Source organism: Megalops cyprinoides, chromosome 1, assembly GCF_013368585.1.
Source record: "Megalops cyprinoides isolate fMegCyp1 chromosome 1, fMegCyp1.pri, whole genome shotgun sequence".
NCBI lineage: Eukaryota > Metazoa > Chordata > Actinopteri > Elopiformes > Megalopidae > Megalops > Megalops cyprinoides.
In genome coordinates, this window is record NC_050583.1 from 41,434,485 (window position 1) to 41,451,671 (window position 17,187).

Genomic DNA, 17,187 nt, shown 5'->3' on the forward strand with positions numbered 1-17,187 from the left:
TTTCAGTACGAAACACCAGATAATTATTTTAAAACACAATTTCTTTCTTTTTAAGATTCTGAAGTTGACTTTGTTATTCTTAGGAAACAGTTGCACCGACTGTATGGTTTTCTAAAGAATTTAATCCAGCCTTGGCAGTCGCTCAAAATTCAACAGCCATTCAGAATGACAAATTCCAATCTTCCGGGATTTGTCCTTGAAAAGTGTAAAATTACAAGATCTTCATATGGGGTGATAACTAATCTGCATTGTATTACTCTATCACAAAACCAGCAATTCTCTTAAAGCGCAAGCCAAAGACTACAGCTGCATCATACACACTGTTCCAATCTCATGCTTTTGTATAATGACTACCACAATTGGTGCTATGTTCAACATTACCAACTCGGTAATTTTGTTACCGGACTAAAATCGGCAATTAAGGTGACTGTGGGCGACATCTGGAGGCCATTCCTTTCAATGACAGTCCATGCTTGACTCATTCACACTGAAATGAACATTTTCGCCTATTGTCAGAAACGAGCTTCGGAAAGAAGTGAATTTCTTTTTGTACTGAGGTATGGCTGCAACAGCTACTGATATGTGTAGAATCTGTAGTACTGCAGCAACACGGCAGATCTTGATCACATCCTCCCTCTTTCTTCTCTCGTGTCATCTAATGTCTCGCAGCTGCGAGACATTGACCTCCTTTCTGGGACCTGGCGTTTAGGAATGCGTTTACGTTTACTGAATCACACCCTGTACATGACTACCAATATCTCTGTCTATTAGACTCCACTTTTTACGCTGAAAGGATAACTTTTTATGAAAGGTTTATGTTGTTCCTCGAAATATGTGCGTGCGCGCATGCATGGATGTGTCTGCGGGTGTTGCAGTGTGCATGCGCATATATTTTCATTCGCGCTTATGAAAATCATGACCTTTTTACTCTGTCTCTTAAGTCTATATCATCATGGACATCACTGCCAATATACATCAATATAATTGACTGAACTGAAGACGTCTCCACAGTTCAAGGAACAACAACAGCGATGCGATCTGTATAGTTATTTTATTTTGATAACAACGCCAGATGGTGTATAATTATCATTTCCCAAAGAGCTTCCGAAAACACCAAAGTCAGAAAGACAAAGGGCTCATTATATCCATCTATTACTCTGCTGGGCTGAAGAGGTTTCATATTGCCCTATCTGAACCACCTGCTATCTCACGAACATCTGGTCCCTCAACTCCTCCTGCCAGTCACACTCTTGGTGGTGTGTGATTAACAAGTACAAAGCAGCAGCTAGTGACCTATGTCATGCACACATGCTTTAGGCACACAAACCCAGTGACTGGTAAAATGGATGTAAGCACAAGAATCTGGAGTGTGAATTATCACAATCTGTATTTTTATTTAAAAGGAAGCTGCATGTTTTTCTAACATTACCCAACAGTTGGTTTACCTAACAGTGAACCTCTGATGTTCTAAGTGAATTAAGTTTCTACAAAAAATGTCCTATAGTCTTATTTGGACATACTGTACTAATAAACACCCAAGTCAATGACTTTTACAAGACAGATTTATAAATGTTTTGGGTCTCCAACCAATTGCCTTATTAAATTATTTTATCATAGAATTACCAGGGGTGTCATTTAGATGTCATCATAATGGTAAAAACTCCGCTTTCCACTGATGTTTTGAATAGAAAATTACACATAGACCTTGTTGGTACTTTCACAACCTCTGCACAAGCTTGAGCGGGATTTCTGAGGCACAAAGAATGCAATTGTCCATATGCTTGCATGCTGCCAGGGGCTATTTATACACTACAAATCCCACAGTTCACCACAAGAGAGTGAACACTGATTGGAGGAAAGGTGCATCTCTCACTGAGATCATCTGAACAGCTCATAGGTGCCTCATGAGTCGCTAGAGAGATGAGCACTATGGCCAGGGGACCATGACCGATGTAAATACTCTACACTAGTGGAATGGAGCCCATTATCTTCCGCAGCTGTGGACTCCAGGTCATTGCCAGCTAATTACACAACCAAGACTCAATTTTTTTTGATGTTCTGGACTGTAAGGTTCAGCCTGCACTCAGCAACTTTGAGCTACTCAGGAGCCCTTGAACAAAATGTTTTTTGAAGGAAAGATGGGTTAAAGGATGATTAAATGCAATCATAATTTTGTTCTAAGCTTTTTCAATAAACACTTCAACTGGAATTCTATCTATCTTCTCTTAGGAAGGACAGCTATATCATTAATACAAATCTTTGAAGGGGGACTGATCAACATTTACTACACTAATAAAAGGATAACAGATGTGGACACACACACACACACACACACACACATCCCATGTGGAAGTTATGGAATGTGAACATCAAAAATAGCCCTCCTAATCTACTTCTGGCCAGAATCCCCCACCCTTCCTCTCCTCATGCTCCTGTCAATCACAGAGCTTAAAAAACAACATGGCTGACAAGGGGAGTTGCAGCTTCTTTCTAACAGGCAAGTTTTTAAAATTCCTTTCAAGACAGAATAGATCAGAATCAGAATATTACATTTGTTTGACAAAACTGATGCTTTCATCTGTCTGTTCTTTTACAAGGCTACATATCTGATACAGAAACTGTATCTTGAAGATTAACATGTAACATGAAGATTGAGGGAGGGAAAAGGTTGTTGAGATTTCTTGCAATCCTGTGAGACTTTGTGACTGATTAAATATGTGGGTTTTAGGGATGCAACAGTACACGGTTCAATACGCACACGTGAACCGTGGTAATACGATATGCCTTTCATTTTCCTATAATTTCCAAAATTTGCTTATTGCGCTACAGACCAGAGCCATGTAGAGATAATGCTAATAATAATTATTGACCAAAATTATTGTGATTATTATTTTTGCCATAATCTAGCAGCCCTACTAGTCAATCATGCTGTCATTTTTCTGAATGGAAAGTTTTGTTTGTCTGTAGGCTAAATAAAGAGTTCATTGTTTAAAGGCTGATGTGTTTTTATTTTTTTCTTAAATATAAAGATACCGAAACCGTGCCGTTACTGTGACCCAAAACCACGATACATTTCGAACCGTGGGCCCACTGTACCGTTACATCCCTAGTGGGTTTTTTGATTAAATGAACTGAACTGATATGAAGCAAATGCTAAAACACAGAACACATTCCAGTAATTTGTTGAATTTATAGGAACATTTGTTTTGTCCCTGCTTTCTTGAATATGTGTCCATGTTTTCTTACCACAAACAAGGCAGAAATTTAAGAGCAATAGGTGCATTAGAAAGCCTGGACCTCTGGGGCAGACTGCATGTCTTTTAGAAGTGCTTGATTAATATGGTAATAAACTCGTTCAGCTGTCCCCTAGCTAAATTCTCTACTTGAAGAATTCTCAAAGTTTCTGTAACATTTCAGAAACATTGATAACATGTTACATGGGTGGCTGGATCAAATTAGTGTTTAAATTTGTGTTGAAGTGAAGTGTTGAAAATTCCAGATAGCATATATGCTTGCACAGATATCTCAACTGCATCTTATTCAAAACTCAAATCTAGATACTTGCTTCAGACTTGATTGACGTACATGGGTTGTAGTGTTGATTCTGAAATGTCAGATAATGAATGACCCTGAATTTTGCATCCCTCTCCTTCACAGTGTATGTGGCTGTTTTCCTGATGGTCCATGCAGACATCAAGATAAATACCCAGGTGGGCCAGCTGTTTGTGTATGAGCTGCAGAGAGAGATGTTCGAGAATGAATTCTTACCCTTCCTGAAACTCTACGGTATGACCACAAAGAAAATTTTCTTCCATAGAAAATGTTTGGACAGCACTGACAAAGGTGTATGTTACCATGGAATGTCAGGAACATTAGACACTTATTACCAGTGTTATACCATAATTTGGTCTAACTTGGTTCAAGGTACCCAAGAGGGGACAGGGTAAGGAGTAGAGCTAAAGTGGGCAGGGAGAATGGAAGCACTTATGAGGTTCGTTATCCAGTGGAAGATGTGGGATGGGGGGCAGTTAACAAGTTTCATCAAAACATTGGCTGATGATGGTGGATGTTCTCTAGGGACCAAAGCAAGAAACTAGAAGGAAACAATAAAACAATTACAACACACTGGGGTGACTATACTCTGTTGGTGGGTTGCAGAACAAACAAATAGAAAACAACTAGGCCAACTCAGAATTGTCTTACAATTGTAAAGACCTATACTTGCATCCGTTAAAATGAGAAGATTACTTATTGATAGCAACAAAGACACCTTTTACCAAATTTTATCCTGGAAGTTATTCCTGCAGCTCAGTGTGTGTTGGTGTAGACTCTGCAATCCTTGAAATGCTACTTTCCTTTGACCATGTGCATTTGCTGTGGGAATGCAGGCCAAGTGTTTGATGATCCGATGGCATTCAAGTGCAATAAGCAGTCCTTCCCTGACCTGCCCCGCTGGCTGCGCTTCACCCAGAGGCATCTGTTTGATAATGGATTCCTGTATGGCACCCCACTTGAAGAGGACCAAGGCAAGAATGTCATTGAGGTACTTGCTCTGCAGGCTGCACTGGATCAAGGTGCCAGAAATTAAATAAAACTATTGGATTTTATTAATATTATTAGTAAAAAAAAATATTACAACTATTTATACTACTTCTACTAATAATAATATAACACAGTTGTCTCAAGCCAGAAGCAAAAAGCTCAAAACACCACCTCTCCTTAGAGTTACCACAGTCTCCAGGGCAGGTGTTTAACTTGAGGTGTTGGTGTGATGCTGCTTTGGCATGTCCCAAATAGAATTCCAAACAAAATCTCAAAATCTCTATATTACAGTATACATTAGAAAAATGAAATTACATTACATTATTGTCATTTAGCAGACACTCTTATCCAGAGCAGCTTACATAGATTACAATTTTATCGATTTGTACTGCTGGATATTTACTGAGGTAAGTCTGGGTTGGGTACCTTGAGCAAGGGTATAGCAGCAGTGTCCCAGTGGGGAACTGAAAAACCTTGCAGTTACAAGCCTTGTTGTTGCATTGAAAAGTTACTGAAGATGAGGGTCCAGCTGATGGCAATTGATTGGAAATCTTTTTTTTTCCTCTCTGACAGATCACAGTAATCAATAAACACAACTATGACACCTTCAGGGAGAGGATGGTGATAACAGTGGAAACACCAGGTAGATAACCTGGTTTTGTGATTCAGGATTTGCTTTATACAAGCTGAGTCTGTAGTGGAACTGCAATGGCATTTGCTTTTGCCTTGTTTTTACAGGGAAGAGGATGCCCTATCAAGCTGAATTTTACCTCCCACATAGGGAGATTGAGAAGGTGCTGCCCTCTACAGTACAGGAAGACATAAAGCGGGACATCCAGAGGATGTGGGGGACCGACCGTCTGGACATTGTCAACATCACCTCTGCACTGGACAGGGGTGGACGTGTGCCTCTCCCACTGAAGGGACATTATGAGGGGTAAATTATCAGCCTCAGCACCAAAACCAAGAAACATCTGATTTTCTGTTTGCTTCACTAAGGGGAACTACTATAATTATGATTAGTGTGGAATTGTATTGTAATTACTATTATCAACAAGTAGAACATATATACATTTGGTCAATAGAGAATATAGATAATAGATAATATATAAGAAATATTTTGGTACTGAAACTGAAAAAAATACATGCGTTTAGATATCTTTTGAACATACTTACATTTTTAGACTCGGATCATGTCATTTTCTATATTTTAGTCTTCTGTAATGTTAACCGCCACTAGAGGTCAGTAGAAGATAGAGCTTTTCACCCAGAATTACAACACACACGCACACGCCTACACACACACACACACACACACACACACACACACACACACACACACACACACACACACACACACGCACATACACACACACACACACACACACACACACACACACACGCATGTATAAAAAATGCCCTCACTGGGTAGATGGCACAGGATTTGCATGTCCACAAAAGGCCAAATATCTGCACTGACTTGACAAGATATGGTGCTGAGCGCACACTTAAAACAAATACCAAGTCCTTATACAGACAGATATGGAGAGGTCCTGATAGTAACCCCACTGTCACATGATCTCTCCATTATGGCTCAAATTTGCACTGCCCGTTGTCTCACTCCATCCTGACCTCATGATGGGCTGGCATGTGCCACACTGTGGCTGTCACCAAGATTACATCACAATAGATATGTTTTTGTATCTCCTCTTCACACCGCTGTCAATGGCGAGGGAAAGCCTCTCTTCTCTTCCCACTGGGGCAAATATGCAATATGACAAATATGACATGCTCTGCAGTTTCCAAGCCAACAAATAATGCTACATTAAATTTGTGAATTGCATTTCATAAAAGGAGATGGCCTGATGAACAACCAACAAAATAGAAAACATTTCTCTTTTATTTTATCATTAAAGTTTATAACACTAATTAGTTTCATACTGGTTGAAAAAAGTTGTGATCTTAAGATAACATTACTATTTATGAATAATGACCGTACTCTAACGTGGTGCTGAAGCTTAAACCGCACAAGAATACTGCACTCATATGCTGTTGCAGTGACGTTTTGAGTAGTACTGACACAGATGCATTTCATCTTAACAGCTGAAGTGAGGCTTTTAATTCCTGAGGCTCAATAACAATGCCTTACAACGGGTCTGGGTAGCACATGTACTACTCACTTTTTGTCACATCTCACCTCCTTGCACCAAAGAACTGTGACAGTATCTTACACCCACAATGAGAAGGGCTCAGCATTCAAAAATAAGACTTGCACGTTCTGGGTTGTGTTTGTGACCCATCTGTTTGTGCATTCCAAGGTAAAGACAATGGCATTCATTTGTTTCAGGGTGTACATAAATGAATGTATGTTTGTGTGGTATGTGCTTGTTTATGTGTTTAATATGATATTGTTTAGGGAATTGAACTGGGCCCATTGCAATGAACTAGAAGTCACAGATCTTCATAGGTTTATCTCATAAGTGACATGTGTATGCTAAACTGATCCTTTATATTCATGTGAGAACAAGGAAATGCAGGTGATTATGATCTTCTCGCAGTGCTCAAAAATGTCTTTGCATTGGTCACCATCAGAAACTAAAGTAGACCACCTTTTTATATTGACTAATAAGTTAATGTAGACCGCCTCTTTATATTAATTAATGCTGCATGAAGAAATTAATTAAACTCTTTCTTCATCAGGAACTTTGACCTGGTAATTCTGTCCAAAATCACAATAAGACTGAAGCAATTGAAAAAAAATCATTTCATTTTCACAAATATTCCATATATCCCCAGTTATATTATAGACTTTGCAGCAAATTTTGAAGGAATATTTCGGTTTTGAAAAGACACTTAAACACTTAAATGTGTCATCTGTAAAATTAAACATACTTAGTTTTGTTAGGGCAGTCAAAGTGGATTGGCACAATCATTTTCTGGAAGTTTTAAGTGTCTCACTTGAAATTTTCTCATCACGAATAGATATTAATTACTGCACACCAGTGTATTAAGTTTTCCTGGCTTTTTAAATTTTATGGCCAAAGACAGAGATATTTTAATATCTCACACCTCAGATATGTTATAATATATAACACCTCAGGCCAGAATGCAACTAACTTGACGTATTCGCCGCAGTCAGCCCTGCGGGTTGCACTGCACATCTTGAGAGACACTGGTTTTGAGTAATCTCAGAGCAAAAGGATGTATTTTACAGGAAACAGACTAAATATAGTCAAAATTGTTAATTCATTGTCGCTTAATGAAATCATATAAAACAAAGCAAAAATGATACTATAATGAAAATAAGCTGTGGTTGCAATAAAGCTGAACATGTAGGTTTGCACTCCCTGTTCTGTGAGGCTGTTAAGCAGCTTACTGATGATACCTAAAGCAAAGTCAGTCCAATAATTGAAGCCAAAGTGACGTCAACAGGGTCAATCTTCTTTTGCCCGCAGACTGAGGTTGGTGTCTGTCTCCTGGCAAGGCTCATGACATGAACAAAATTCAAAAACAGGTTTTCCAGCACTCAGCTTTCGCTTTCACCTCCATGTCATGCTAGCCTAACCAGCCTGAGGTGATGAGGACTGTTTGAAACGAGGGTATTTAGGTATTGTCCGGTCTCCTATTGGACTCCTAGATTGGGCCATTTTGGTAGCATCTGGCACTCCTCTTTTCACTGCTGTAGAGCCCTTATGAAGGACTTTCAGTGTCTATATTTGTGTGTGCTGGCTTCAAGAGGTATGTGTGTTTCAGGGTATATGTGAAAGTGGGTACGGACCAGTACTTCTCAGAATGCCTGCTGAAGCTCCAGACTCCGCAACACCAGCAGGAGTGTGAGGCAGAGGGCAAGAGCTCTGGGGACTGCTCTACATGTACAGATCCCAGCAACTGCATCACATGGTGCAAGTCCACGCTGGTGAGACCACTGTCCCATGGAGGACTACTCTGCATGATGCATGACCACCCCTCACTCTTTGCTCAGAGGCTAGCTGAGCTTTCGTTCCAAGCCCTGACAATGGCTGTTATGTCTCATGCATGGACTGCATTTGAAAATAAGAAAGCATAAAATTAAAAAATTTGAACAAGTCTGTAACACCAGACCAAATTCCTTAACAGAATGTAGGCATGTTTCTAATGTACCTTTGTATACAATAAACCTCTCACTTAGAACTGTTTAATTATAAGCAAGTGAAATAAAATTTCATTGAAATCCTACATTTGCTTAACTTAAAAGCAATTACGACTGCTATTGCTTGATTAAACCAATCTGAGGACAGAAACATAGTTAAACCCATTGAAGTGTAAGGCCATCTGCAGGCTGGAAGGAAGCAATGGAACTACTGTTTTACCCACAGGCCTTCACCTCTCCCCTTTCCTCTTCGACCTGTGCAATTCCTCCCCCACAGATTGATCTGTCCAGACCTGTTCTTCCCCCTCCTGCCCCCACCCCAGGCTCCGGCATCCTGGAGATAGGCGGGTTCTATGACCCCCCTGAATCCCCTCCAAGCCGCGACTACTTCCAGGACTACATCGGGACGGTGATAGTCCCGTTCGCTCTTGCATTCGTCTTGTGCCTCATCCTGGCCTACATCATGTGCTGCCGGCGAGAGGGCGTGTATGTTTCAAGTTCCATTTGGATTGTCTGAGCCATTTATGTTGGGGATGTGTGGAGTTTTTGTACCTTTTGTCCCTCTTGTGGAAACATCACTTAAGTGATGACCCAGAATTACAAGACATATACAGAATTCTTTCCGGTGACCATTTCCAATTGCTCTTGGACGTGGAAGCTTCAAAGACTTCACATCCCTCAAGTGAAATAAAAGCAGCTGCTGTCATACATTTAGTCAACTGTCTGTTATGGTATGGCAGCCAGTTTCTCTCAGATTGTTGGATGTATTATTTCAACCTGTATGTCTGCCAGTTGGTTGCTTGCAGGTAGGTGTAATAGTTGTATATCTATGATGAAAACTCAGGTTTTGCTTTGAGAAAGGGAATCTGAACACTTTCTGCTCACAAAACTCACCCAGGATCATCTTACCTGTGTTTACCAAAATCTTAACCACAGATATTCTGGTGCAAAGATCAAGCTTATGTAGGGTCAATGTTTGGGGGTAACATATATATATACAACCACAGACTGACCACCAGCTGGTACTGTTGGCTTCACTGGCTTCACATGTTTTTTTTTACCTTTTCAGGAAGAAAAGAGATGCAAAGACCCCAGAGTAAGTGAATTCTTTAACCCCTCTTTTTAGTTACATCTTCAATCACAGGCAAAATTGTCCAGTTTTCTGGACACTGAATCATGTCCTCATAGTTCTGACTGGCCAATTTTCTTAAATAAAGAAAAGAAAATGAAAAGCTCAAAATGACATGATACTAGACACTGAACTGCCCTGCTACCCAAGAAGACCATAACTCTGATGCTTTGCTGCAGAACTGAACTGTTCAATTCTCCTTTAGTTGTTATGAGAACATGAGTTCAAATAACCTGCTAGAGGGTGTTGTAGTTTTTTTTATTTAAAATGTTCCTTATAATTAACTGTTTGTTTGTTTGTTTTTTCTCTGCATTTTTGTTTGTTGGAAGATTACATTACAGATGGAAATAGTCTGTCATTTACTTTGTTGTTCTTTCTGTCTTTACATTTCAAAAACCTGCAATTTCATAAGGGTGTGTAGACTTTTTATATCCACTGTACTTAGGGTTTAAAGTCAGTCAGTTGTTGAAAGGAGTCACCAGACACATATTGTAACCTGCCAGGGCCAGGGCCAGGATTGAGCACTGTAAACTGATGTAAACTGTAAACTGTCCAGCTCTTATTTAATTAATCAGAACATGGAATGGAAATAAAGTCAGATATTAAAGACAATGATTAGTTCTATGAGGTGGTTAAATTCTTGACAAGTATATAAACGTGTATTCTCTCAAGGGCCAGTGTTGGGTGGCCCTGAATTGTTTGCTTTTGATCTTTGGTGCTCAACAGAATGATGAGTCTGGCTGCTCTTTTCAAATGTTTACGCATGTTGCATCTCCCCCTCTGTCTTTTCTCTACAGCATTCAGCTGTACCACCAGCGCACAATCCTCGGCAACACCAATGAGCTCCGCAGCATGGCAGCGGGACGCGGAGTTCCCCAGCCTCTGTCCACCCTACCTATGTTCAACATCCACACCGGAGAGAGGGTGCCCCCCGTGCAGAGGCCCTTCCACTCGGACAGCTCTCACATCCCCCTCATCATGGCACAGGAGTGAGTGTGTGCATCAGTGACATGCAGCCCTCCCCCCTCATTCAGCTGTCTGACAAACACACACACACTGAGCAAAAAGGTAGACTTAGCCCAGGCACAGCACAGGACTACATTTATAGGACATCACATTGTGATTAAACTGGGAAAGCCACTGGGGACTTTGTAGAAAGAAGACAGGGTGACAAACCTATAACAACCAATACATACAGAAAAAACTGTTTGGAAAGTTAGTCAGTGACATTGTAAGTGCCAGTCTTTTTTATAGTTTTTTATAAATGTGTGATCAAGAACCATCACATGTATATATATATATATACCTTGTTTTATTCACAAATGTGTTATAACACTCCGTTGCAAGAACCAGTTGTGACGTACAGTGCAGTAATTACAGTGGTTCCAGACTGTTTAGTCCCCTTTACACTCTGACCTTCTCTAAGTTCTCAGACATCCCTACAAAAACACAGGCTCCCATTTACACTATATTACTGTTGCTTAGCAGACACCTTTATCCAAAGTGCCTTACTGTACATAACTTACAAGTTGTATGTTATCCATTCGTGCAGCTTGGAATTTACTGAGGCACTTTGGATTATATACTGTTCCCAAGAGTATAGCAGCAGTTCCACACCAAGGAACTGAGCTAGCAACCTTTGGAATACAAGCCCTCTTCCTTACCACCATGCTGCCCCCTCATTTAACATTCTCACTGCCCTGCTTACACAGGCGAAACACACACTGCTTTTCCGACACATTTATACCAGTCACAGGTGAAATAAACTATACATACAGTCTATTCAGAAAGTATATACAGTCTATTCAGAAATGTTGTAGCCTTATGCTAAAATCGTTTAAATTCATTTTTTCCCTCATCAATCTACACTCAATACCCTATAATGACAAAGCGGAAACAGGATTTTAGAAATTTTTGCAAATTTATTAAAAATGAAAAAACTGAAATATCACATGGACATAAGTATTCAGACCCTTAACTCAGTACTTTGTTGAGGCACCTTTGGCAGCGATTACAGCCTGGAGTCTTCTTGGATATGATGCGACAAGCCAAGTCCACTCTTCTCTGCAGATCCTCTCAAGCTCTGTCAGGTTGGATGGGGACCATCAGTGGACAGCCATTTTCTGGTCTCTCCAGAGATGTTCAATTGGGTTCAAGTCCGGGCTCTGGCTGGGCCACTCAGCACCATTCACGGAGTTGTCCCTAAGCCACTCCTGGCTCCTTGTCCTGGCTGTGTGCTTAGGGTCATTGTCCTGTTGGCCCAGTCTGAGGTCCTGAGAGCTCTGGAGCAGGCTTTCATTAAGGATATCTCTCTACTTTCAGCTTTCCCTCAACCCTGCCCAATCTCCAAGTCCCTGCCGCTGAAAAACACCCTCATAGCATGATGCTGCCACCACTATGCTTCACCGTTGGGATGGTATTGCGCAGGTGATGAGCGGTGCCTGGTTTTCTCCAGACATGACGCTTAGAATTGAAGCCAAACAGCTCAATCTTGGTTTCGTCAGACCAGAGAGTCCTTTAGGTGCTTTTTTGCAAACTCCAAGCAGGCTTTCATGTGTCTTTTACTGAGGAGAGGCTTCTGTCTGGCCTCTCTGCCATAAAGCCCAGATCGGTGGAGTGTTGCAGTGATGGTTGTCCTTCTGGAAGTTTCTCCCATCTCCATACAGGAACTCTGGAGCTCAGCCAGAGTGACTATTGGATTCTTGGTCACCTCTTTTACCAAGGCCCTTCTCCCCCGATCGCTCAGTTTGGCCTGGCAGCCAGCTCTAGGAAGAGTTCTAGTTGTTCCAAACTTCTTCCATTTAAGAATTATGGAGGCCACTGTGCTCTTGGGAACCTTCAATGCAGCAGAATTCTTTTTGTAGCCTTCCCCAGATCTGTGCTTCGACACAATCCTGCCTCTGAGCTCTGCAGGCAGTTCCTTCAACCTCTTGGCTTGGTTTTTGCTCAGATATGCATTGTCAGCTGAGAAACCTTTATAGACAGGTGGGTGCCTTTCCAAATCAGGTCCAATCAATGGAATTTACCACAGGTAGACTCCAATCAAGGTGTAGAAACATCTAAAGATGATCAAGAGAAATGGGATGCACCTGAGCAAAATTTTAAGTGTCATAGCAAAAGGTCTGAATACTATTTAAGTTTTTTATTTTGAATAAATTTGCAAAAATTTCTAAAATCCTGATTTCATTTTGTCATTATGGGGTATTGAATGTAGACTGATGAGGGAAAAATGAATTTAAATGATTTTAGCATAAGGCTGCAACATAACAAAATGTGAAAAAGTGAAGGGGTCTGAATACTTTCTGAATGCACTGTATGGTAGATTAAGGATTCTGATCAACCACTATCTGGTCAAGGAAATATTAACACTAATATTGTGTCTCCGTGTATGTTGACAGGGCTCCGGACACTGATACATTACCCAGGTATGACATATACATGCCATTTAAGCTTGTTAATAATGAAACTGGCCAAGAGTATTTCTAGATTGAACATAAGGGTTTCATTATATGCTTTTGTAAGACAACAAATTTGTTTGCTGAAGAAAATTACCAAATGTAGCCAGAAGATGGAGACATCTTGTTGAGACAGTAAGGCATAAGAGGAGAGCGAGGTAAATTTACAGGTTGACCCTTTTGCCTGTTTGGTGATGCCCAATAATTACAGAATGATGACAATGCAGGAAGCATGCAAGTATGTGTATCTGTGTATGAGTGTCCAACAGAAGAAGAGATACAACTTAATGAAACATAATGTTAATCTTTTCCTTTAAGAAAGGCAATGGTTTCTTTTGTGCTTCAGGTAAAAACCATCTTGGAGATTCTTTTGCACCTGAGCCACCGTCAATGACAAGAATCAAGAATGGGCTAGCTTTCTGCATAAAGAGCAAAGATTTGCTATGGACTAATCTAATGGTTAATCCCATTGATGGATTGCCTAAGGATGGTTTGTTTCTTGTATTTGTGTATGCTTTATTAAAAAATAACGTTTGTCTCATTAGTCCCTGATATTGGTTTGACTTCACATTATTTCATATCTGCAGTATTATATTACTTTATATTACTATCAATGAGGATTTGATTCTTTTACAGTAGATATACAAGTAAGGCTGCAATTTTAACTTTATCCCCCTGAAAATGTTTTCAGAAATTGGACAATACAATGATATTTAAGTTTAGAAGCCAACTCAACAGTCCTCACTGAAACACAATATTCTAGTACAAAATAGGATAATCCCTTTATTTTTCATTTTGTGCATTAACCAAAACATTTGTGCAGTTTTACTTTCTTGTGAACATACACAACAAAACTCAATATTGTATATCTAATTAAAACTGAAAACAAAATTAAATCTGTTAATATTTAGTATGGATGAACAGAATTACAAGGTTCCTTCCTGTAGTATTGCATACAGAATTTTGTGACAATCTTTTTTTTTGATATAGCTACTTTCACGCTTGAGAACAGTGGGACAACTTCAGAAGAGTTTCCTTTTGCCTCCCAATTCTAAATTATTATCCGACTGCAAGTAAATTCAAACGTAAACTTGATTACCATTAACAAGACAAACATTTTAAACAAATGCCTCTTCAGATAAGTTTCAGGAATACGTTTCTGCTGGTATTTAATTTGTTGACAATTTAACAAATGGCTGAACGACAGTACGAAAAGTTATGAAACAGTGCCAGAGGTGGCCTTGTGCATCACACTCCGGCATTGCAAGGATGGGGGGTTTCTCCCTACAGAAACTCTCACACATAGCAAATGTATTAACGCTGAAAAATGTATTACCGAAGAAAACGTTACAATTGTAATGGTAAAAGTCACCATTAGTAGGCTACATATCACACAAGGCTCTGTTGAAGCCTTAGAAGCTGTAGTCTATAAACGCACCAGCTGATTCGGAGCCGAAACTTACCGTACTAAGCAGTGCCCGTAGCCTAAACACAATAACTGCTCATAAACAGTTAAACACAGAGACTAAAACGAAATTACAGAAATATATATAAATAAGACCACGACTGAAAAAATATAAACAGTTCAATAAAAAGCATATACACTGAGTTGTGATCGAAGTAATGTTCACTTTTCCAGATGGATGTAAAAATACTTCGTATCGTAGGCTACATCCGATCTAAAGCCGCTAAACAACAGATGGCAGCTCTGAATAACCCTTATTCCACGAAGAGCGAGCAGAAATGCTGAGGAAAAAAAATCAAATCCAGTATCATTTGTGAAGTCGAAAATCAAGACTAAGCTGCAACATAGCGTCTGGAATACAGGCAACACTTGTAAGAATCTGTCGGAGGATGTCTGCATAACGTCCTTTTTAGGTAGCGTGTTCAGCCGATGACGTCATGAGGTATACAAATAGCGCTTTGTTTGACAAAGGAACCAGATGTAGCCAACATGAAGTTAGAGGGGAAGGTGTTAGCATGCACGTATTGCTGAAAAGCTGTTGATGCAGACAAAACACGTGCCGAGCTGAAAAATACTGTTAACTATTGAAAAATACTGATAACTGCGCACCTGTGGTCGGATTATAAGACGGTCCATCGCGGCATAAATTTGATTTCATAAGGTTGTACAGAGATGCACAGGGTACCTTATGTATTGATCATAAAACCACGCAATTTAATGCTTTGTAAATGAAATTCTGAAGAGTCTTTGATTACAAGCCGTAACAAAACAATGCACAAAAATGCACCAATGTCTAGTCTTTTATTTTAAGTTGTTGACATGATGGTTTATAATTTTCTCATCTGATTAAAATGTGCTTTTACTGCATTTTTGTGCTGAGCTACACAGCAGTTGATGAAACTGGTAGGGGTGAAACCATATGATGGCATATCATATCCACAGGTGTTGTACCTCCTGTGTGTTATATAGCACTTGAGTTGGAAGAGACTGCAAACTTACAGTTTGCTAGAATGACAAGATGTGAGTGACAGCTTTAGACCGGGTATCCTGTTATTTATCCTGTTCAAACAGGACAGACCAATCGTGACCAATATAATTTCTGTTCCTGTGAGATATTTTGTAGTAGAATAAAATCTTCATTATTTTGGTAAAATTTAAAGCAATTTAAAGCACAACAGATGCTGCATTCGATTATCTGTTTGCATTTATTTGCTTATTTTTGAACCAGATTTTGACAGGCCTGGCTCATGGCAATCCTACTGGATATTGAGGCCTTATAATACTACTGTATTTGTGGGTGATGTGTCTGTAATTATATATTTTCAAGTATGCTTTGCAGCAGGTTGCAATTAACATATGTGTAGTCCCAAATATGATGAAGTATGCATGGGGGTGATTTGTAATGATGCAATGTGGCAGGAAAAATAAAATAGATAGGATATCAAGCAGAAGGTGCTGAAAAAGGAATGGAGGAAAGTGGAAAACAGAAAGTGCAAAAATGTCCAAGTCTGATCATTTATTGAGCAGACATATGAAGTGTTCCTGAGATGGTAAGATGATGGTATGATGGTAGATGCTACCAAAATAAATAATTTTAAGAAGTAAGGCTTCTTTGTGGTTACTTCTGTGGGATGTCAAAAGGCTTTAATAGGCTTAGTGCTGTTTAGGTATGGCATGTAGCAAGAACATGTCCAAATGCAGTTTACTCCTCAGCTCCAAAACAGTTCCAATGCTGTGATTTCAGGTTAAACTGTATTCAGTTTCCAGCTCAACCAAACTTAGGTAGGTGAATATTTGAGAGGTCACCTGGAACAAATATCAGCATACATCCTGTGCAAGGTTTGAGAAACATGACATTGGAGGGAAGTTTACAGTGGAATATGCAATACAATTCCTTCTGTGAGTCCAGGAGCTATTAGGCCTGATAGATGACAACATATGCAGTATTGAATGTCACAGGGTAGGCCTTAGTGTTTTATGTCTGATTTTCTGATCTGAAGTCCTCTCACCTCTGCCTTCTTCCTCCTTTTGAGTCAACACATGGAACTTTTGTCACAGTCAAGTCAAGAGGCAGAAAGTTGGATCCCACCTTGTGTGAATTACTCACCATTTTAAAAATACCGGTTGACACCTGCATTACATTTGTAACTGTCAAATATTTTTCATTTTATATGACAAAAGAGTAAATATTCTGTTGCTGAATTGATGACATGTACATGCAACTGAACAGGTAAAAGAAATCCAAATTAGCTTTTTTTGCCACTGATCAGTTGCTGACTACCCTAAGCAGTGTGGTGGTATACAAAGGTTATGAACCTCCTCTCCCCTTATTTAACACTATTTTTTCATACTATATCCGACACACCAAAGTTTATCTGCTCAGTGTTTTTTCATTGTTTAGCCTCATTTAAACACTCATGACAACACAAACTATTTCCAGAATCCACTTCATATTTCATCTCACCTG

General features: G+C 39.7%; 1 protein-coding gene across 1 annotated transcript; it reads left to right on the forward strand.

Annotated features, from left to right (window-relative positions):
* Window positions 1-2,439: 2,439 nt before the first annotated feature.
* On the forward strand, window positions 2,440-13,801 carry sgca (sarcoglycan, alpha). Its single transcript, XM_036541964.1, has 11 exons — window positions 2,440-2,497; window positions 3,658-3,786; window positions 4,389-4,543; window positions 5,116-5,185; window positions 5,281-5,479; window positions 8,296-8,458; window positions 8,949-9,157; window positions 9,741-9,767; window positions 10,598-10,789; window positions 13,199-13,225; window positions 13,602-13,801. The coding sequence occupies exons 1-11, from the start codon at window positions 2,461-2,463 to the stop codon at window positions 13,603-13,605; spliced, it is 1,212 nt and encodes a 403-aa protein (XP_036397857.1). The 5' UTR covers window positions 2,440-2,460; the 3' UTR covers window positions 13,606-13,801.
* Window positions 13,802-17,187: the final 3,386 nt, after the last annotated feature.

Excerpts from the sequence above, each read along its gene's own strand:
- sgca (XM_036541964.1), top strand. The coding sequence starts at position 2,461 with ATGGCTGACAAGGGGAGTTGCAGCTTCTTTCTAACAG. Across the intron at positions 5,186-5,280 it reads GATAACAGTGGAAACACCAG|GGAAGAGGATGCCCTATCAA; the intron begins GTAGATAACCTG and ends TTGTTTTTACAG. Across the intron at positions 10,790-13,198 it reads CCCCTCATCATGGCACAGGA|GGCTCCGGACACTGATACAT; the intron begins GTGAGTGTGTGC and ends GTATGTTGACAG.